The sequence below is a fragment of the Osmerus eperlanus genome, chromosome 4 (assembly GCF_963692335.1).
Source record: "Osmerus eperlanus chromosome 4, fOsmEpe2.1, whole genome shotgun sequence".
NCBI lineage: Eukaryota > Metazoa > Chordata > Actinopteri > Osmeriformes > Osmeridae > Osmerus > Osmerus eperlanus.
In genome coordinates, this window is record NC_085021.1 from 19,297,091 (window position 1) to 19,318,991 (window position 21,901).

The 21,901-nt window shown below is 46.4% G+C and overlaps 1 protein-coding gene across 4 annotated transcripts; it reads left to right on the forward strand.

Moving 5' to 3' along the window:
- Positions 1–256: 256 nt before the first annotated feature.
- On the forward strand, positions 257–12,211 carry LOC134019271 (protein Wnt-5a-like). Of its 4 annotated transcripts, XM_062459972.1 has the most exons (6): positions 292–389; positions 572–1,310; positions 4,164–4,324; positions 5,802–6,049; positions 8,811–9,103; positions 10,314–12,211. In XM_062459972.1, the coding sequence occupies exons 3-6, from the start codon at positions 4,176–4,178 to the stop codon at positions 10,770–10,772; spliced, it is 1,149 nt and encodes a 382-aa protein (XP_062315956.1). In that variant the 5' UTR covers positions 292–389; positions 572–1,310; positions 4,164–4,175; the 3' UTR covers positions 10,773–12,211. The 4 variants fall into 4 exon arrangements, with proteins under 4 accessions (XP_062315957.1, XP_062315956.1, XP_062315955.1 ...); XM_062459973.1 differs by lacking the exon at positions 572–1,310 and having other exon boundaries at positions 257–389; XM_062459971.1 differs by lacking the exon at positions 292–389 and having other exon boundaries at positions 396–1,310.
- The last annotated feature ends 9,690 nt before the right edge of the window (positions 12,212–21,901 follow it).

The following is a 21,901-nucleotide window of genomic DNA, read 5'->3' on the forward strand; positions in this document are numbered from 1 at the left end:
GGCTCTGGCACGGATAGGGTAATAGCCCCGGGTGCTTTATAAGTTTATTTTAGGTAATAGAGACGCTTGTTTTGTTACAGCGCGTTCTGCCCTTTTCTTTTTCTCTTCTTACTCCCGCCTTCTTTTTTTATTTTACAATTTCACCTACACACAAATTTCTAGTCTGTGCTACTCCGGTCTGCATTCTTTGCTTCTGAAAGTTTGGTGAAGAAAAAAATGTACTTTTGGAGAAAATGTGGGGCGCATGCGCCATCTAGAAGCTTTGCGCCGCGCATCAGTGGTGCGGTTTGCTAGTTTGAGAAGAGGAGGCGACGAGGCAGGTGACAGGGGGAAAAGGAGTCCGCACCACTTCTCTGCACTTCAACACACAGACGCGGGCTGAGAAAAGGGTAGGCTCCAAGCTCCTCTAAAGACGCAGATCTTCACTCGCCGACCCATCTCTCATGCGCGCACTCACTCAACTCGTCGTTTGGAGATACACCTTCACGAGCGAGTTTGGAGAGTATTTTCGATCGTTTTCGATTCACATTTTTTCCCGCTAACTAAAGATTTTTACGATTTTTCATTGTAGGATTTTCATTGTAGGATTGCGGATTTGGCCGAGTTGGAGTTCATGCAGAATGGAGGATGAGTTAAGAAACTCGCGTTTGTGGCGAGGACCCCACTGTGAATGTGTCCGCAGGTAGAAGCGCTCTGAAGTGAAGGTGTCAACGGTTGGATCTAATCTCTCTCTGCACGCTTTTTGTTCGTTTACTTGTTTGACACATTTCTACATCTCTGTTGCCTTTACACTTTGAATGGGAACTTCGGAGAAAAAGTAGGCCACTAGCCTTGAGAAAACCGGCAAAAGTTTACTGCTGACGTTTCTTGCCAGAGGCATCAAGTTTCCTGTGAATGTTTTATTTGTCATTAAGTGTTTCCGCTAAATCACGCCCACGTTTGTTAAAGGCACTAATTATTCCGATTGCTTTTGGACATTGTAAATAGCAGCCTGCTCTCTTCACAAGCTGTCCTCTCTCCAGTCTCGCGCAAGGAGCGCGTTCACTGATTACCTATCGCCCATGCAAGTCTACCAACACCAAGCCCCATCAGCTGCAGGGCCATTGTCATCATCACCGTTATTCAACATAAATCGGACACTTTACCGTCCAGCTCGATCTCGGTAGTACTCTTTGGATAGTACAAAACCCGTGGCCTGCTCCAGGAAAGAAAGTAGACTTAAATTCACCAGGGACTGCATTGGAATTATTCAGGTGATCATCATTTCCAAAAGTGGATTATTGTTCCAGTCGCGCACGCTGTTCACCTAGGTGAGTATGAGGGGGTCAAGGGCAGTTTTAGAAATACCACATAATACGTATAATGGCTATATCTTGATGTTAAATGCATAAAAATGACTTGTGCATTAATTACATTTTCCCATAATTTCGTTCGATAAAAGGAATTAGGGTCCGTCAAGAACACTGGAGGCTATTTGCTTAGTCATTATGGCCATTCATTTCAATACAGCCCTTTGCGCATTGTCAAACGAGAACCATATGTTTTAATTTGTAATGCTTGCAAAGAGTTTTCACAATCTTGCTCTCTCTGTCTTGGCCTGCTAGAGTCTACTTGCTTCTTGTCTGCAACAAAGCGAAGTAACTGGCTCCCTCTTCTGGCAAAGTAAAGCTACCTCCGCGACCATTCATAATTTAAGTGATTGGAATGTAGTTCGTTGATTTAATACGTTACATAGCCTACAACAGAACATTTTAGCCCCGTAGGTTCATTGTGGCCCATGTCAACGTTGACGTTGGAAAGCGTGCGTGACAACTAATATTTTTCCAATGGAGATCCGCTATTTCTTTTTTGGCATAATGAACATGCGCAAGCAATTATCATGCAATTTATTCTTAAATTAAACACAATTTTTTAAAACTTATAGGTTTAGAAATATTCTGATACCCTCTAAACATATGCTTTTTTAACTGATAAAAAAACAACAACTTGTGGCTTGAAATGAATAGCTTATATTTTCTAAAATGGTTTTATTGGTACCTATTATTTCCACCCATGTAAACTATTGCAGCAATTATGCAACACATGTGACCCGGATTGGATAGGCTTAATATAAATGTATATCTATGAACTGTGCAATTAACCAAGTAGGCCGCCCAGTTCTTAAATGCATTTAATCTGATCAAATCCTATTTCTTCATTAACCCATAGAGTAGCATATTGCGTATACAATTTCAAATTCAAAAGCACGCTGTAGTTGGAAAGATGGTTGACTTTTGAACAATTGTCTGATAATTTGATACACTTGTACAAACGATGATGACGATAGATCGCGTCGCCTGGTTTTGCAGGTTAAAGGATTCACAGCCTAGACATCCTCATTTGCTACTTCTAGCCAACCTAAATGAAGTAAAGGCCTCGCGGAGAGTTTTTCCGTGCCACAACGAAAGGGTCACGCGCCCTCTGGATCTCCGTATTGGCCTAGAATAGCCTACAAAACTTTGCCTACGACAATTCCGGTTTATAGAAGTTTCGCATATTCTGAAGGTAATAAAACTACAACTGAGAATTGCTTCCCACGTAGAAGAAAATTGACATTCACATTTGATGTCAGTTTAATGCACGGCGCGCGGTAACCAACAGACCATCGTCTTTTTTATTGGCCTAATGGAAGAATAGGAAAGACAAGGGAACTTAGCCCACAGTGAGGCTGTGCGCAAACTGAAAGCACATGGTTGTGTGTGTGTGTGTGTGCGTGTTCGCATGGGTGTGTTGTTGGGTGAGTGATGGTGAACTTGGCCTCGTCTATAATGAGTATTAAGCAAGCCCGGTCTCGACAACTCAACTCTGGAAAATATACAGCGTGACAAATCACCCCGCTCGTAATGCCTATGCCCCCGAACTCAGTGTCTGGCAGTTTGTGCCCATCTTTGGAAAATTGAAGACAAATGATTTTAACTCATTGTTGTCGGCTGTTGTATGCCTACATTAATTATAATAAATCAGGCTATTATAAGCAATTAACTTGTATTCCGTTGTATAGGCCTAGTGCATATAACTGATACGCTGTTATTCTTTTACATGTAAACCTTTAAACGTTCTAATATGACGAGACCATACATTTTATAGGTTCGAAAATAATTGACTAAAAAGTAAGGTAGGCTAGTTTGGAGCATTTAGGCCTACTGTTGCTTTGATGTGGAAGGCCCTAAAGGAGTTTTCAAAGTAGACTATTCTAAAGGCTATGTTCCTGAAACTAAAGGTAGATTTGGAAAAAACGGAATTAAACGTTATAAAATATTGCACAACTTGGTCTAGTCAGTGCTGTTGGTTTTGTTAACCTACACACGTAAGATTTTTTTTTGTTGTTGTTGCAAGGAATATACCAAAATAACCTACATGTCTGTTATTATAATGAGAGCAACTGAAATAATAGTGAGCTGATAACGAACGAATGAAAAAATTTGACGGGTTTCTTTTAGCCAGTTACGCGGTTGAATCGGATCGAACCAACGTTGTCCATTATTGCGTAATTCGTGTTTTAAATCGTTTCTATACGCCAACTTGAGGAGACGCCAAAATAATTCATCAGCTGACTAATATTTACATTTTGCTTCACGCGTGCCTGCGAATGTTAGGCAATGGAAAAATTCCTTAATTGTAAAATCTAAAAACGCATTAAATCTGCAAAATATTTTTTTAATACGAAATGAAGAAGCTCTTCCGTGCAAGATATCAATTTATCTTTCAAAAGACGTCAGCGTCCTTTCTTTCGCTTTTTCTTTCTTTCGCTGGCTTGCTCTCTGTCTCGAGCTTTAAGTGCAGTTGAATAGAAGAATGCCACCTTTGAGTAAAGGGAATCTTCTGCTGCAGGAATGTCCACGTGTTTGAAGGCCATTGTATTGTCCCTGGTTCCTCATCTATCAGTCCGATGTGATTCACACTGTGCCCTCAGGATTGTCTCTCTCTCTCTCTCTCACACACACACACACACATTTACTCACTCACACCCAAACACACCCCTGCACAGAGAGAATAATATTATATACGTTTCAGATACGGTGTCGTTTGTGATGTACGTTGTCATAAATACCCCCCTCCCCACACGCGCACACACCTCTCTGGTCGGATGCCTTCTGACGGCTGCTAATGTTCCCCTCTCCCAGATCGACTCCACTATGTATCCAAGGCTGGGCTGTGTGTGTCGGCCCCTGGCACTGCGTGCCTGGTGGCCCTCAGGCGGGGTGCTGGACTCCAGACACTGTGTCTTTGCCCTCACACTCCTGACCCTGCTCATGCAGGTCGTGGTGGAGGCCAACTCCTGGTGGTACGTATTCTCTATTCCCTGCCGTGTGTGTGTGTGTGTGTGTAGCTTAGTAAGCTGGCTTGATTTCGTTGGGTGTGGGTGTTTTTGTGGCTTTGGAGCACGGATAGATGTGTAGGTGTGTGTGTGCAGTAGGTGTGTCTGTGTGTGTACTGTATGTGTGAGGCTGTGTGTTTCTAACGAGTCGACCGTACGTTGCCCACAAACAAATGAAAAACGGGTCTGATGGCTTAAAGAAATCTTATCTTTCTTTTTTTTTTCTTTTTCGTCACAATGTTTCCAAACTCGATGGCTCGTCACTGCCTGTCTTGCTCAAACCATAAAGTGAGTTTATCGCTCCGTGTGCTCATGAACGTTCCGCAGTTCAACTCCACCGCACACAAACCCATGTAACATGCTGACCGGAGCACACAAGTTCTTTTAGATAGAGCGCTTTTTCCTCCTTTTTTATTTTCCCATGTATTGCCAAACCAAAATGATGAATATTATATAAAACGTAGAATGTCGTGGTTTTTGAGTACACATCCAAATATGTGCAGGCACCAACTTTGTAGGAGTGTGTGTGAGTGAGTGTGTGTGTGTATAGCACACGTCCTGTTGCTATTAGGAGAAAAATCTAAATTTGAACATGCAGCTTGGAGACAAACGGAGTAGATTTGATACAGGAGCTTGCTGTTTACAGGTCTCCATAGAAACACGGAGAAAATCAGATCAGATCCCATTTGTGTGTGTGTCTGTGTGGGTTCCCTACAGCCTCTTAATTATCAGCAGCAGAGGTTACCGGAAAGTTGGAGTGGTTCTTTTAAAAAAAAATGTTTTAACTTTAATAGGAATCGACTGATATTGCAGAAAAACTCAACATTGACTGGAGAGTGGACAGGAACTTGGATAGGATCTAATCTTTAGAATCCTTTAAAATTACAGCTAACAACAATGAGAAATGTATATTGCAATCTTGTGTGTGTGCGTGTGCGCAGGTCTCTGCATCTCCTCCTGTAGATGACATGCAGGTGCGAATGATTTGAGTGTGTCAGGGTTGAGTGGGGCCGGTAAGGTGTGTGTGTGTGTGTTTTCTGAACCCCCCCCCCCCCAACCCCCTCCTCTGGGTGGTTTGTTTCCCCAGTATATCAGGTTACGGTGGGGGGCTAATTGTCCTGCTCTCGAGGGCTCGGGTCGTTTAGCGGGGTGGGGGGGGTCTTGGAGATGGCCTGCTGTAATTGTCCCCCTGGCTCTAATCCAAACGCTTGTGCCTTCTGTCTGGTTACCCTCATCTCCTGACCTGTCCACCAAGCAACAGACAACACACACCTTGGTGTGTGTGTGTGTGCTTATAAGTCCGTGTGCGCACGTTTGTATGAGAGAGAGGGAGGAAAAGGGGGGGGCGGGGGGGGGGGGGGGTCATCTCCACCACACTAACAGTCCTGTCTCTCTCTCTCCCCCCCCTCCCTCTCTCCCCTGTGTGTGTCTGCTGTGTGTGCAGGTCTCTGGCCATGAATCCCCTCCTGATCCCAGAGGCCTACATCATCGGCGCCCAGCCCCTGTGCAGCCAGCTGCTGGGGCTGTCCCAGGGCCAGAAGAAGCTGTGCCAGCTCTACCAGGACCACATGCAGTACATCGGCGAGGGCGCCAAGACGGGGATCCGGGAATGCCAGTTCCAGTTCCGCCACCGCAGGTGGAACTGCAGCACGGTGGACAACTCCTCTGTCTTTGGCAGGGTGATGCAGATAGGTAAGAGAGGGCACACACACACACACGCACCGATGCACACACATACTGAATTGTTCAATCATCAACTACAGGACACTCTCCATCCCACATTCCCATACACACACTCTTAAGTATAGCAGTATCATTCTGCACTGCGGTGATGACACTGCTCCTAAGCGCTCTAATACCCCCTTTCCACCAACATGACCTAGTTCTGGTTCGGAGATGTTGCTAGTGCTGTTTCACAGCAGTGGAAGAATCCAGCAACTTGTTTTGTTTGTGGTTTACTTGTTCAACGTTTCTGTCGATCCCCGCGGTAGCCATCTCGCGTTAGGTTCGTCGAAATGCAATGTTATTTCCTCCGAGGACCACAGCACAAGGAGACAGTTTGTCTCCTCCTCAGATCACTATTTAAATTTGACGTCCAAGCTGTTACTGAAGCCCAAGTAGAAGCACCATCACTAAGTTCTTCGCTGAAGCTGTTAAAAAAAAAAAAAGAAAGCTGGTCACAAATTCAGTCTTGGTTGGCCACGATAATCCTGGGCCCCAGCCCCTGATGTAAGTGGAACGATTCTACACCAGCTGGGAGTCGGTGCAGCTCTGGAACCAGTTTTCCTGGCCGGGAGCTGGTTCTTTTTGCTGTCGAAACATGATGATTTGAGATTGGGCATCGGTTCCGAACAGGCCCTCAAACCAGATTGGTGGATAAGGGGTTTAAGAGTGTTACCAAACCTGGGAGCGCATGGGTAGTGGTGCGGTTCTCTATCTCTGACATGCATCTGTCTCTCCTCCTCTGTTCACCCGATGAGTCCTAGTTAGTATAAATGGGGGATCGGGTAGGGGAGAGGAGAGGTGGGCTCCACAGATAAATCTCTCGTGGCTTCAGGCTGAGCAAACAGCTCCTGACTCCCCCAGCAGGGAGGAACAGCATCGCCCCTCGGACTTATAGAAGATTGACGAACATTCACACACACACACACACCCAGGCACCAAGTCAACCCTTTATTTATAGGAAATGGGATTGTGGTGCGTGCAGCCCAATACATCTCCTTGTCACAGAACATGAGGGAGAGGGAAGGAAAGTATTTGTGTGTGTGTGTGTGTGTGTGAAGGGAGTTATTTGTGCATTGTTCTTGCTTAGCATTTAACATGCTCTGCAATGGCTATGACTTAACCACAGGCATCCTTGTAAAGGTTAAGTCTAATGGCATTTAGCCGTAATTACTTTCTCATTCAATTAGATGGAGGGGCTTTGATCCTGGCAAGGTATCTGGAGAAGTAAGATTTTGAATGAATAAGCAACCTTAAAAAAAAGTGTTTGTGCATGGGGGTGCGGGTGTTTTTGCATATGTCAGTTGGAAGAACCTTCCAGCTGAGTGTGTCTTGGTATCCATGGCTCCTCTGTGCTCCTACGGATCAGTCTTCATAGAAACCCCATCATCAGCTCTCCTCCTCCTCTCCCTCCATCATCTCCCTCCATCGCTCCTATCTCAGCGCCTCTCTGGGCCAAGTAAACATGTCCTCCCCCTGTCTGAGCTGCTGCTGCTGCTGCTGATTTAGGACTGACTTCCAGGGGAGGGGAGCGGCCTCTCGTTCCCTGCCCGCCTCTGCAGGCCCTAGGGTGGGGTGGACGAGGCAGCCGGCTGGGGGGGAGAGGGGAGGCTCCTGGAGGTTGGAGCCAGGGCTGCTCTAGGTAGGAGTGAGGCAGTCCAGGGGAGATGACAGCTTGTCTGTCGACAGTTCCGCTATTAGGCCAATCTCCTCCGCCGGGTTTGAAGTTGTACGAAACTAATAACCTTTTTCCCCCCTTGGCCGACCCTGCTGTCACCCAGGTTTCCCATCTGGACAGGATTCCTTCACTTTCTCTCTCTCTCTTTTTCCCTCCATCTTTCACTCTCTCTAACGCTCTTTTTCTCTCTGTCTTTCTCTCTCTCTCTCTCTTACGCACACTTTCTCGTCCTCACTATCCTTTTCCCTCCATCTTTCTATCTCCTTTTTTCCCTTCCTCTCCCTCGTTCTTTCTCTCACTGTCACTCTTGCTCTCTCCCTCTTTCTCTCCCTCTTTTGCTCTCCCTCGTTATCGCTCTTGCGCATTCCCTCCCTCTCATGTTCTCCGTCATTCCCTCTCACTCTCTCTTTCCCTCACACTCTCTCTCTTTCCACCTTTAGATCTCTCTGTCTTCGCGTCTCTCTTTACCTCTGTAGTTTTCAGTCTCTGCTATAGTCATCAGGACATGGGGCGCTGGGCCAGTAGGTATACGGGCCATGGGCTTTATTTTGTATCGGCCCTGCTCTTGTACGAGAGCACAGAGACTTGTACTCCACTGTCCCCTCTTCATCCTTCAGCATTCAATCACTCCATCTCTGTTTTCCTCTCCATGCGCGGGCACACACACATACTGTGTCCTGTGAGAATTGTGCTGTGGAGAAGCTGATACTGAAAGAGCAGAGAGACGGAGAGAGAGTGAATGTTCTTTCCGTTTGGAGTTGAGCTGCTGTGATTCCGAGCGACCACAGGAGGGCGCTGTGATCTTTCTGGCCTGCTCCCAAGACTGCCACCACATGTCTGGCTGGAGACTGGGAGCTGAGAACTGTGGGGGAAGGCCTTAGATTGGCATCATTCATGCTTACCTGGCGCAATAAAGTATCTACTGACTACAGTTTGCACCACTGACTACCTGTGTTGTCAGTTGACTGTGATGCACAGCACTTGTCAAAGTCTTTGAACATCTCCTTGATTTACTGATATACCTCCTGTGTGTGTTTGTGTGTGTGAGTACAGGAAGCAGAGAGACGGCGTTCACCTATGCCATCAGCGCAGCGGGGGTGGTGAACGCGGTGAGCCGCGCCTGCAGAGAGGGGGAGCTCTCCAGCTGCGGCTGCAGCCGCGCGGCGCGCCCCAAGGACCTGCCGCGCGATTGGCTGTGGGGCGGCTGCGGCGACAACCTCATGTACGGCTACAGGTTCTCCAAGGAGTTTGTGGACGCGCGCGAGAGGGAGAAGAGCTTCCCCAAAGGCTCGTACGAAAGCTCCAGGCTGCAGATGAACATCCACAACAACGAGGCAGGGAGGAGGGTGAGCCTGGCACACACACACACACACACGCAACCATGCACGCACGCACACACACACACACACACACACACACACACATGCATATACACATCAACCTTTATGTTTCTATTGTTGCTCTTTGGACAGAGAGGACAGGCAGAGAGAGAGAGACCTGGAGACATGGAGAGAGACTCAGAGAGGGAGAGGGAGAGAGACAGAGAGGGAGAGAGACAGAGAGAGGGAGAGAGACAGAGAGAGAGACAGAGAGAGAGACAGAGAGAGAGACAGAGAGAGAGACAGAGAGAGAGAGACAGAGAGAGAGACAGACAGAGAGAGAGACAGACAGAGAGAGAGAGAGACAGAGAGAGAGACAGAGAGAGAGACAGAGAGAGAGACAGAGAGAGAGACAGAGAGAGAGACAGAGAGAGAGACAGAGAGAGAGACAGAGAGAGAGAGAGAGAGACAGAGAGAGAGAGAGAGAGACAGAGACAGAGAGAGGGAGACAGAAAGAGTTACAGAGACTTTGAGGGGGAGCGAGAGAATCCAGGTCAATCAGATGAGTGTTCTATCAGTTCATCATCTGGCTAACAGCTCAGTCTGGTCTCTCCTTCACAAGGCTTTGATCTCTCTAGAGATGGAATCATGACGGCTGGGGTTTGTAGTCCTTTCCAAACGCCTTGAAACCAATTCAAAGGGAATGCGCTGCCAGAGGAGGGCTGCTATGACTTGGTCTCATCTCAGTCAGTCAGAGAGACAGGACTTTGTGTTCAAGCAACGATCAGGGATATGGACAACATCATGTGGTATCTTCCTCATGAGTTACTGGTTTTGAATACGCCCTGATCCATGCTCGGACACACACACACACTCCCACACAAACACAAACACAAAGAAAACCAAGACCAGAGATGAAAAGTAACGAAGTACAAAGACTTTTCTGGTATCAATACTTTACTTCACTATTTATTTTTCAGACAACTTTTAATTTCACTCGTTACATTTTTTACACAAATATCCGTACTTCTACTTGAGTGAATGAAGCATGTGTGTACTTTCGCCATCTCTGACAGAGACACGGAGACAGGAAGCTTTACGAGTCATGTGATCAATTTAGCGTTTTCCTTTTTAGAGAGAGACCTTGTCATTAACATCCTGTTCCATGTTCCAACCTTGTACTGTCTTCCAGTAGCTGTTGGTTCTAACCCCCCCCCCCTCCCCGTGTCCCCCCCAGACTGTGTCGGACCTGGCCCACGTCTCCTGTAAGTGTCACGGCGTGTCCGGCTCCTGCAGCCTGAAGACCTGCTGGCTGCAGCTGGCCGACTTCCGCAAGGTGGGCGACGCCCTCAAGGAGAAGTACGACAGCGCCGCCTCCATGAAGCTCAACTCGCGAGGCAAGCTGGTCCAGCAGCACAGCAAGTTCAACGCCCCCACCAGCAACGACCTGGTCTACATCGACAGCAGCCCAGACTACTGCCTGGCCGACCAGAGCACCGGCTCCCTGGGCACCGTGGGCCGGCTCTGCAACAAGACCTCTGAGGGGATGGATGGGTGCGAGCTCATGTGCTGTGGGCGGGGTTACGACCAGTACAAGGCCCAGATAGTGGAGAGGTGTCACTGTAAGTTCCACTGGTGCTGCTACGTCAAGTGCAAGCGCTGCACCAAAACTGTGGACCAGTTCGTCTGCAAGTGAGGAGAGCTCGCGCGTGTGTGTGTGTGTGCGCGCACGTGTTTCCGCAAGAGGAGGATTCCATGGTGTCAAAGAGAAAGAATGAGAGAGAGAACGAAAGGAAGACAAAAAACAATATAAATTATATTTATAGAGTTAAACAATTATACCGTTGCAAGAGACTGACACTTTTGTTTTAGTTGCAAAAAAATATTCTTACGTCTTCGGAAACTGAGAAATATCGTGAAATATTTATTTTCTGAGTTCATTTTTATTTTTTATTTTTTTGCCCAATCATGACAAACTTATTTTAACCCTTATGCTTTAACCTGTCTGCAAACAATTGGCAGGTTTGGTTTCTAGTCCAACACATCCCATCAGGCATTTGGCATGTCGTCACCATGACTGTGAAATAGGACTACTCATCCTTTTTCATACAAATAGTTTGATTTTGTATCCGATATCAAGCACCAACACAAGATGATGACAACACTGAGATGACACGTAAATATTCCACTGCATTGATCTCTCTAGTCATGAATCCACAGGCTCGGTACCAAGCCTAACCCCATCCTCTCAGCCCTTCCTGCGTCCTGCTCCAGCTGTGTGGGGGAGGCTGCAGGCTGGAGGGGAGAGGGGGGGTGGGAGGGCATTATTGGGAGCGGGGCCCTAGCGCCCCCCATCCTGTGTGAGCTATCAGATCTAGTTGAAGATGCTTGAGCTAGCCCTCTAGCAAATGCACTTTGAACCAGTGGCCTTAACCCAGACTGGATGTCCAGTAGTTTAAACTCAGTAATATACCATATTATAGTTTACCTTATTTTCCATATTACTGCAGATATTCACATAACATATATGATACTTACATGGTTTGAATATATATGGGCAATTTTGTGGTTGCGCAATGGTGAATTACTCATTTTTCTGTGTATATAGTACGTCTAACCAACCAATCATTAAATTGTATGTATTTATTTTCTTTTATTCAGATCCTCTTTTAAAGCTTTTAGGACAAAAATGACAGCAACAAACCCACCTCAGTTTGTCTTTTGGACGTTCTCCAAATCACTTCTTCTGATTCACTTTCACTCTAATTAGGGCTTCACTGTACACTGTGTTCTTAAAGGGAAAGGCACCTTCTGTTTATCACAGATGTTCATCAAAGTTGTCACTTTTTTTCTTTTTTTTTTTCTTCACCTGCATTTCACATTTGTTAGAATCGTTTCCACATTGCTAAATACCACTCAGTTACTGCTCACTGTCCCTGTGATTCTTGTTAACACACATTAACCAATCCAACCTGTATATTTATAACTTTCTCGAATTAAGTGAGGTTTGCTAAACATAATGACTTATAGCTGTTCTTTTGTTGCTTTATGAAATTGGATTCATTGCTCTACTTTGTCTCAATAAATATCCAAACAATAAACCAGCACACTAGTGTTTAACTTTTCATGAACATATTTTATTCTTGGTTCAATTCTGTTTTACTCTACTTCTGACATTTGTTTTATATTCCTCTGTATATACATGTCCCCTTGCCTTAATAGCCTAATGAATACTGTTTACATCTCCCATCGCCAAGAGAAAAACTGACTTCCTTCTTTTTGTTTGTACAGAAAAGATTTAGGGAAGATATGTCTGTATAAGTTTAATACTCATTCTCTTTTTAACATTTAGACATGCTTCAAAACTCTTACATGTCAATTAATAAACATATCTGGAATCTGCCAGGTGGGGTTGTCAAGTCACAAGAGTGATTAGTTTAAAAATAACTGAATTATTTAATGTAAACTGTGTTTACTCCAATTCTTTCTCTGAAGTTCAGTTCCTTTGTACAACAGCCTAACATGGCTTAACAGTTCAGTGCAGGTTGACTGACAGCAGGATGGGGATTGCTGGGAAATGTAGTTAATCTGTTGAGCATGTGTAAAATAGTGCTCTTAAACAATGCTAACCCCAGCTCCTCCACTTGAATCCATGCCACAGAGCGGGCCAGCATGGGCTCATTCATCAGCATGTATATGAAGCTGGTGTGAAGGGGGACATACACAGAGGAGAGAGGCTGGCCTGCCCTCAGAGAGAGAGGACACTGCCTGCAGCGGACTCCTGTCTGTCCTGAAGGGTTGTTCAGAGAGAGAGAGAGAGAGAGGGAGAGAGTGTGTGTGTGTGTGTTTCACATAAACTTCCAAACATGGCCTGGTTTGGGCTGGGACCAGGGAAAGGGAGGATGGAGAGATACCAACAAAAAAAAAACGGGCGATTTAAGTAGGAAAAGGGATTCAAAAAAAGAAAGTCATTGGAAGGAATGAAGAGAATGGTCGGGAGAGGGAAAGGAGAAAAGTCGAGAATCAAACATGGTGATAACTTGAGAACACGGAGGAGAGGAGAAGAAGGGATGAGGACTGAGTGTGAGAGGAGGATAGGAGCCAAGGTTACGCTCACGGCCAGAGGAACTGGAGCAGTTGACGTTGCACCATAACAACATAAACGTCCCTGACACTGACTAATATTTACACTGGTAAAATGATCCAGACTTTGGGAGCACCTCCCAAATGTGACCCTGTCAATTGGACCCCTGTGAGTCTGTGTGTGTGTGTGTGTGTGTGTGTGTGTGTGTGTGTGTGTGTGTGTGTGTGTGTGTGTGTGTGTGTGTGTGTGTGTAAATGTGTGTCTGCGTGCAGAGTGGATGTGTGTGTATGCGATCTGTTGCACTGGCACGGTGTGTTTTTGTCATGACGTATGTTTATATTTCTGATTGGTGTCATACAGGCCAACAAGAAGGGGGCAGCAGGGAAGGGTGGAGGAAAGTAGGGGGGGGGGGTCCCCTGTATACACCAAGGCCACACTGAATGTGCCCACCCCCCTTCACAGAGACACCTTCCATTTAAGCATCCCTGGGAGTTTTTGTTGTGTCTTTTTTGAGAGGTATAGATTGATTTAGGTATTGTTCTATGGGCATGTGCAAAGCCCTCTGTGACTTTTCTTGTAGAAAGGGGCTTTACAAATAAAGTTGGATTTGTTTTGATTTAATGAAGGAATCTGAAGTCCAGTCTGTCCTCCTTCTGGATAAGATATCAGCCTTCAGCAGGGCCAGTGGGGCTCAGACACACGTAAACACCTCCCCTGTGCACCTGCACACCTGTGTGTGTGTGTGTGTGTGTGTGTGTGTTTGTCAGCTATCAGCAGTGGGCGTCCTCTCAAAGCACAAACACAGAAGTCCAGGTGCACAGCAGACAGACACATACATTACATGAAACCTGAGACCCCCAGGTGTGGAGGTGCTACACACACACACACAAACCAGAAGTATCTCCCTTCCCACTGTGGAGAAATTCAAGATGATCTAATATCTATCACAGAAAATGTTTTATTGATCCCAGAGGGGAATATTAGGCTTGGCACCAGTAGCTACAGATCAAACACCATACACAGACACACAGCACACATGTTGGGTAAGAAATACAAGCCTTACTGTAGGCAGTACTTGATATCCCTGTGGCATGGATCAAAAGGAAAACTGCTCATATTTGTTTGTGTTGCTTTCCGGTAAACATCTCCATCTAGATGGCACCATTTCCACCTCCATCCCTCCCTCCCTCCACCCCTCCCTCCACCCCTCCCTTTCTCCTCTCAGACTGGCGTGAGATGCGGGTCTGTGTGTGTAAATATTGATATGCCTGTTCTGCAAAGAACAACACTGTCTTTCAGCCTGCGGTTGAAGTGTGTTCAAGTGATAAACGGGCTACACACACTCTCTCTCACACACACACACACATCTGAAGGGGGGACATGAATGGCAGATATGCCATCTGATACCTGCTTTGATGTCTGCTACTCACAGTTTATCTAGAGACACAGGAGCCCGTCTGAATCTGACATCTCTCCCTCTCCCGCCGCCCTCGTTTCCCTCCAGACCTGCATCCCAGCACGCTCTGCAGCCTTCCACAACGCCAGGGTGAGCGCAGAAGACCCACCGCCGCCTGCAACATCATGTGGTGTCCAGCCGTTCCTCGTTTGACCGATGGACGTTACCTCCGAGGCTGTTACGCAGATGACTATCTGAGTTGTCTTGTTGTTTTTACCAAAACAGAGACTGTCTCTAATCACCCCTCCTGTCAAGATGAGTGAACCTCCGATGAACGCGCAGACACGTGCCGCAGGCCCCAGGTGCTCCTGCAGCACAGCATGTGCGTCATCCAGACACCCTGACCACAGCTGGGTGCTTCGACTGACACACATGCAGCTGAGCACATTGACACCAAGACCAGATGAACACCTAGTCACAACCTCGGCCGACACCAACACGTTACCACTACGGTATGATAAAAACACACTCCAGAATGAGTGTGTGTGTGTGTGTGTGTGTGTGTGTGTGTGTGTGTGTGTGTGTGTGTGTGTGTGTGTGTGTGTGTGTGTGTGTGTGTGTGTGTGTGTGGGGGGGAGAGAGTGTGTGCTTCCCAGGACTTACAGACCAGAGTGCAAAGCTGTCAATGGTGCTGCTCTGCTGAAGCTCAGTTGCCAAAGCCAAAATTTCATTCCTCTTAGCTTCAGCCCTCATAAAGTAACAACAGGGGCGGAAATCAAATATCCAAACACTGAAAAAGAGAGCGAGAGAGCGAGAGGGAGGATGAAGTGAGGGGAGACGGGGAAAAACAGATAGAAAGAAGTGAGGGGATAGATAGTTAAAGAGCGAGAGCAAGCGAGAGAGAAAGCAAGAGAGAAAGCGAGAGAAAGCGAGAGAGAGAGCGAGAGAGAGCGAGAGAGAGCGAGAGAGGTCCATCTGAGTTGTGGTCAGTGTGTTAAAGCCATGGCGGTAAGTCACACACCAGGACTTCTCAAACAGAGTCTGGACTGGATCAGCAAAAGATGGTTCCACACCACAGAACAGTTGACTGAAACCTTCTCTCACCAGCCCTTCCTCATCTCTGTCTCACCAGCTCTCCCTCACCCCTGCACCCCCTTAAACTCACACAGAACCCACAGGCATGCTCAAAGTAGCAGGATTTTACATGGACCAGACAACCCATAGTCCATGGACAGAGAAGCTTCCAGTACACTGCTCTACAGTACAGTAGCCAACCAAACCACCTCTTTGAAGGCTACAGTGTATGAAAGCATTGATGATCACACACATTTATGGCAGGACTCTCCAACCCTGTTCCCAGAGAACTACCTTCCTGGAAGTTTTTTGCTGCAACCCTAATGTAGCACACCTGATTCTAATAATCAGCTGGCTGATGTGTTGAGTTAGGCTGGTTACATCTGAGCCTGAAGCGAAAATGTAGGGAAGGTTACCCACAAGCCTGGAGAGCCATGAAGTTTATAGTATGCTGTGTGTTGAACATTGTAGAAATCTTTAAACACCTTCCACCCCTACTCCCTACTACAATGCTTGTTTCCAGGTGTGAGCAGCAACCTGGTAAGCGGTGGAGTGGATCACCTGTGTACAGCTCCTTACCTGTCTGGGGATTTCCATGGGATAATTGGGGGGGGGGGGGGGGTGAGGGTAACGTCAACATTGCAGATTGTCCTTTTCATGTCTCTGCACCGCAGTGTAACAAAATATGGCATGACTTGTCTGAACGCAACTCCGGTTCGTTTATCATTCACAGATGTGAAAGAATATTCACCTTCTGAGGATCATAAAACATCACAGTCCAATAATATGGCACATGGAGTTACATACAAACAGGCCATCGAGCCTGCAATAAAGCAACATTTGAATGGACCTGCTCTGAGTGATTTTACAGAAGTGTGTTCCGCTGCTCCTATTGGAGGATCTCCAGGCGAGATCAGAAACACGTTAGCAGGGGTGTGATGATTGGAGGAGAGTCCAAAACTGTACTGTGTGAACTTTCATTAGTCTTCAAATGTCTTCAACTGCCGGAAAAAGAGAAAACTCGATGACCTCACGTCGATCTATGGTTTGTAACAGTGCTGAACAATTTGTGTTATGAAGTTTGGGAATGAACAAACATGGATTACATGTTATTCGTCCATCTAGATGACGACCGAGGCTGTTTTCTATACAGCTTGAAAAACAACTCATGGATCTGACACATTCATGCAGGACGTTAACGAAGCCCAGATTTTTAGAGTCTGAAGTAATCTTGCTAATCTACAGAGTGGGGCCTGTTTCTACTCTGACTGTGGTCGACGATACTGTACTCCCTAACTACAATGTACTCCATGTTTATCTCTCTTTCCCCTTTGCTACTCTGTTGCTACCACCACTGCATCCCTTCAGCAGAAGGCCCTGATATAAACATGTTAGCCGTTAGCTTTCAGAGCTAACTGTGATGTCCCCGTGCCCCTTCAACGGCCTCTTTACAAGCTGACAACAGACAAGTATATTGTTTGTGTTCCATTGTCGCTGGATCCTTGTGCCCCTTGTTTCACCTACTCTCCTCTCCTCGCTCTCTTTTCCCTTTCCTTCTGTCATCGTGAGGTGTGTGCGGAGGTCTGGTCTACGGCGAAGTCCAGAACCAGGGTCAGATCCGGTGGCTGACTGGTCCTGTCAGTGTGGTCACCCCTGCAGAGCTGGATCAAGTGGTCCCCAGACACATGGCCCAAGCTGGGCTAAGCTCCGTGTTGACAAGAATACAGCGGTCCTGGATTTTTCATTTGTTTCTTTTTAGGGAGGTGGTGGTGAGTGGGGGGTGTATTTTGAGGGGCCCCGGAAATGTGCAAAGACAATTCTATGTTCCCTATTTTCCTGGAGCCAATACCTGGAAAACCACGATGCTTCCTGGAGAAAATGTTGAAAACAAGCCACCTCTTCTCAGCTGGAAGGACGTTGACCCCCTCAGGTGTGTCTGTGTGGGTCTTCCTCCACCCTGCTGGAAGACACATCAGGGTGCTGCAGGATGGGGACCAGGACAACAGACATGCTGGTGGACAGAAAGTTAACGATGTTCACGTACAATGAAAACCCTGTGTGAGGTAGAGTAGGCTGGCAGCAGTGTTCTGTTCACCACACGGCTGAGAAACAGAGACAGATGGGACGTAGAGCAGGGGGTGGGAGGGGAAGGTGCAGACAGTGACTGATGTTCTCTCAGTCTTGGAGATGAAGTCATTTGCTTTAATACTAACTCAAATGAACTGGATCAGGAGAATGTTAGAAGCTCAGGTTTTTGGAAGCATGCTGGTGAGTCATCGGCCACCAGTGACTATCAATCAGCTCAGCTTTATTCCTCTGGTGGATGACATGTCACCTTACCGACCGATCAAACTGTGGAACTGCATAGATGTTTCCTAGTATTTTAATGTCATGGTGACATAACATTAAACAATTAGGGGTCACACTGATATAACTGAATAACATTGTTTTATTATCATGGCTGGTCTACATGAAGTACTGTTCCTAGGCTGGTTGTCGTTTTCATGCATGAATATAGTATACGTCGTGAACACTCTCGTAATGAATTAAATCCAACTGTGTTGCGCTGGGGAAACTTGATGCCAAGAACTCTGTGGCAAATAACCATGAAAAATGTCCTCAATCTCCATCTGAAAACTCACAACAAACACGGTAATTGGATAAATTATGAAGCTTCAGCATTCAAACACAGAACCTAGATGGCGGTTCCATTATGGAACACAAAATTCCCAAAGTCATTACCACAGAGGAATGATTCTCTGGTCCCCGGTTACACCTAGGACCTGATCCAAGATCAGCTTTTCTTGTCCAAGCAAACCAACCCCACAAAGAGGAAACCGTAACAACTGACCCCCGACAAGTATTTAGGCGACAGCTTCAATTTTGTCTACATTTTTGGCCACCTCTTCACTGATGACTGACAGCCGAGCTAGTTAGTGCTCTCGTTAAAGGGCACTTAATGAAATAAGGTGTTTAAACACAGGCTTTACACTGAGGTCTTTGTGGTTGATGAATCCACACTGCAAGGATGGAAAAATGAAATAGTTGGATACCCAGGTAACGTCCCACAAGATCTCATAAAACTAACACCTATTTAAAGGTGAATATCCTTCTGTACGGTCCTGTCTCCAGCATCTTCCTGTTAGCTTTACCTTCTCTGTGAAGGGTGAGGCAAGGCTACCCTGGTGGACCAAGTCTGTTGTAGCTGAGGAAATATCTTCATGTTTGTTTAAGGGGAGGTACTACAGGTGAATAGAAAAAAAAAATCCTGTTCTTCTATCAAAATGAAACTTTACCACATGGATATACCCAAAAATATAAGATATTTTTGTATTGTGACTTTTAGTTTACCCCCCAATAAAGTATGCAAATTACGTGTTCTCATAAAATATGCGCTAATTTGCATACAATGTAGAACACGGCAACTCCATCATAGATGAAGTCAGACCGTTTTGGTTTGTTTTAATGGGATCAATAACTAATTGTTTAGACTTTTTCAGAGGCTTTTGTCAAAATAATGTTTTTTCAGTTAATTATGTTGAAATGCACTTGACAAGTGCTAAAAAACTAAGTTTTCGCCTCTTTTTTTGCATATAATACCACATAAAATGAGATTGACAAAATATATTTGAAAATCCCTCTGAACATGTCTAGATATTCAAAGTACAAAGCAGTATGTAAAATTGTGTGGCTTTACCTATTATAAGCCAAGAGTTGCCTAGCTTGACATGTGTGCTAGATGTCATTTTGAGAAAATCGCTGTTAAACATTTAGAAGTGTTAGAACGGGTTCTCTCTCGCTTCGTGTTCCCCCCTCACTGCCATGACAACAAAGTAAATAGCAATATATGATTTGGCTAGCCATATGCTTGAGAGAATAAGCTTTCCAACAATATACAATTCCTTTAAGTTATTTCTTAACTTGCTGAGACAAATTGCAACAAAAGATGATAACAGACCATGATTTAAGGTTTTGTTTACTTGGCGAAGGGTGTATAAAATCATTAAAAAAAAATATATATCCAAATTGACCACCTGAACTAAAATCTGGGTTTTTGCCTGTAGTACCTGGCCTTAACCGCCCTTCGATTAACATTCACAGATGTTAGATACACAATCAGTTGTCAATCGGTGCATTGTCGGAGCATGTGTAAACAGTTTTAGCTGGAAAAACAGCATTATTGTGTGAGGTCTGCCTATTGTGTTCTGTGTTCCCCTGAGAGGAGCGGGGAGGCTGGGAGGAGGAGAGCGTGGGGCTGGGAGGAGGACAGCGTGGGGCTGGGAGGAGGAGAGCGTGGGGCTGGTAGGAGGAGAGCGTGGGGCTGGGAGGAGGAGAGCGTGGGGCTGGGAGGAGGAGAGCGTGGGGCTGGGAGGAGGAGAGCGTGGGGCTGGTAGGAGGAGAGCGTGGGGCTGGTAGGAGGAGAGCGTGGGGCTGGTAGGAGGACAGCGTGGGGCTGGGAGGAGGAGAGCGTGGGGCTGGTAGGAGGATAGCGTGGGGCTGGGAGGAGGAGAGCGTGGGGCTGGTAGGAGGAGAGCGTGGGGCTGGGAGGAGGAGAGCGTGGGGCTGGTAGGAGGAGAGCGTGGGGCTGGGAGGAGGAGAGCGTGGGGCTGGTAGGAGGAGAGCGTGGGGCTGGGAGGAGGAGAGCGTGGGGCTGGTAGGAGGAGAGCGTGGGGCTGGGAGGAGGAGAGCGTGGGGCTGGGAGGAGGAGAGCGTGGGGCTGGTAGGAGGAGAGCGTGGGGCTGGGAGGAGGAGAGCGTAGGGCTGGGAGAAGGAGTGGCAGGTGGGGGAGCCAGCTGTCTCAGAGGGCCCAGTCAAAGAAGATGGATGGTCTTCGCTCATGACTAATTGATTCTGTCTAACAAGCTGACAAGAAGACCTCTTCCCAGGAACGTTCTGTTCACCGTGAACCAGAGAGAGAGAGAGAGAGAGAGAGACAGAGAGAGAGAGAGAGAGAGAGAGAGAGAGAGGGAGAGGGAGAGGGAGAGGGAGAGGGAGAGGGAGAGGGAGAGGGAGAGGGGGAGAGAGCGGGATTAACTAAATTGTCCAAACTGGGAGGTGGTTTGTTTTTTTCTTCTTTTCTTAAGCCATTTTTCCCTTTTGAATTATCATCAGCATCAAGGAACGGTTAGCAAAACCTTATTCCTGATTAGATCAAAAAATCCAATATTTTTCCAGTCATAATTTTTCATTAAACATTTACAAAATAACTGTCAATCAACATCCATCTACTTACAAGAGCAATTTATGTTATTTCTGAAATATCAATGTTATTTTTCTTGACCAAACCCTCTTAAAATAAGGAGTGCAGTTTGAGCAGCAGTGTGTGAGCTTGTGTGGAAAGCGAGGGTTTGTGTCGCTGACCTGCCTCACAGTCCGTCCAGATGAGAGCTGGCACGGCGACTTAAAACAAGAAATAATTCAACAGCTCATTGGTTTTGCCTCCTCTCATCCAATACAATCAATCTCAGAGTTATGTGCTGCCATAAAACAGGGCAGATTTCATCCCACGATATGACGAAAATCTGACAAATTATAACTCCGCCATGTGGAGCAATAAAAAAATAGTATTTATTGCAGTGTTAATTAGGTAGAGTATTATAAAGCATCCAATTCAAACACTTACGGCCACTTAATCATATTTCGATGCAAAATATTTCAAGAGTTAATTTAATTGCGTAATGAGAATCACATGCATTTGGAAAGTTGAATCAAAACAAAAATCCTTTCTCTAAATCTTGTCTCCGAGTCACTTTTGACTCCTGAGCAGATCGCATGCTCTCTGTGTGTGGCATTATGTCGTGTGGCTGTCGCACCTCTGCATGTTTGTGTCCATGTAACTTGAATACATGGTGTATGTGCGTGTGTCCTGTGCACTACGGCAATTATGCTTCAGTCCAGACTAGTCGGTCTGCTGAGCTTGCTGACCTGAGCAGTGTGTAACTCCTGTGCTGTGAGGGGCCACCCCTCTCATGCCATTTGGCTATCCAGCTCACTTCAAAGCTGATGGAGGGCTGGCAGACAGCCCAGGACCATGACAGACTGGCGGGAAGCCCGGAACTCAAGCCCCTGGCTTCGGGCCTACAGGCCTGGGGCTGGGGGTTGACAGGGCCCGGCTATGAGGGCCTGATGAATGGGCTCTGGCACTGAGCTGGTGATTTCTGCCTGGATATTTGTGTCTGTGTGTGTGTGTGTGTTTGTGAGAGCCATTGCTGTCAAGACCCCCTAAACTCTGGCCCAAGGATTCAGTGGAAACCCAGGGAAGGTTATGGTT

Excerpts from the sequence above, each read along its gene's own strand:
- LOC134019271 (XM_062459973.1), top strand. The coding sequence starts at position 4,176 with ATGTATCCAAGGCTGGGCTGTGTGTGTCGGCCCCTGGCACTGCGTGCC. Across the intron at positions 6,050-8,810 it reads TGGCAGGGTGATGCAGATAG|GAAGCAGAGAGACGGCGTTC; the intron begins GTAAGAGAGGGC and ends GTGTGAGTACAG. Across the intron at positions 9,104-10,313 it reads ACAACGAGGCAGGGAGGAGG|ACTGTGTCGGACCTGGCCCA; the intron begins GTGAGCCTGGCA and ends TGTCCCCCCCAG.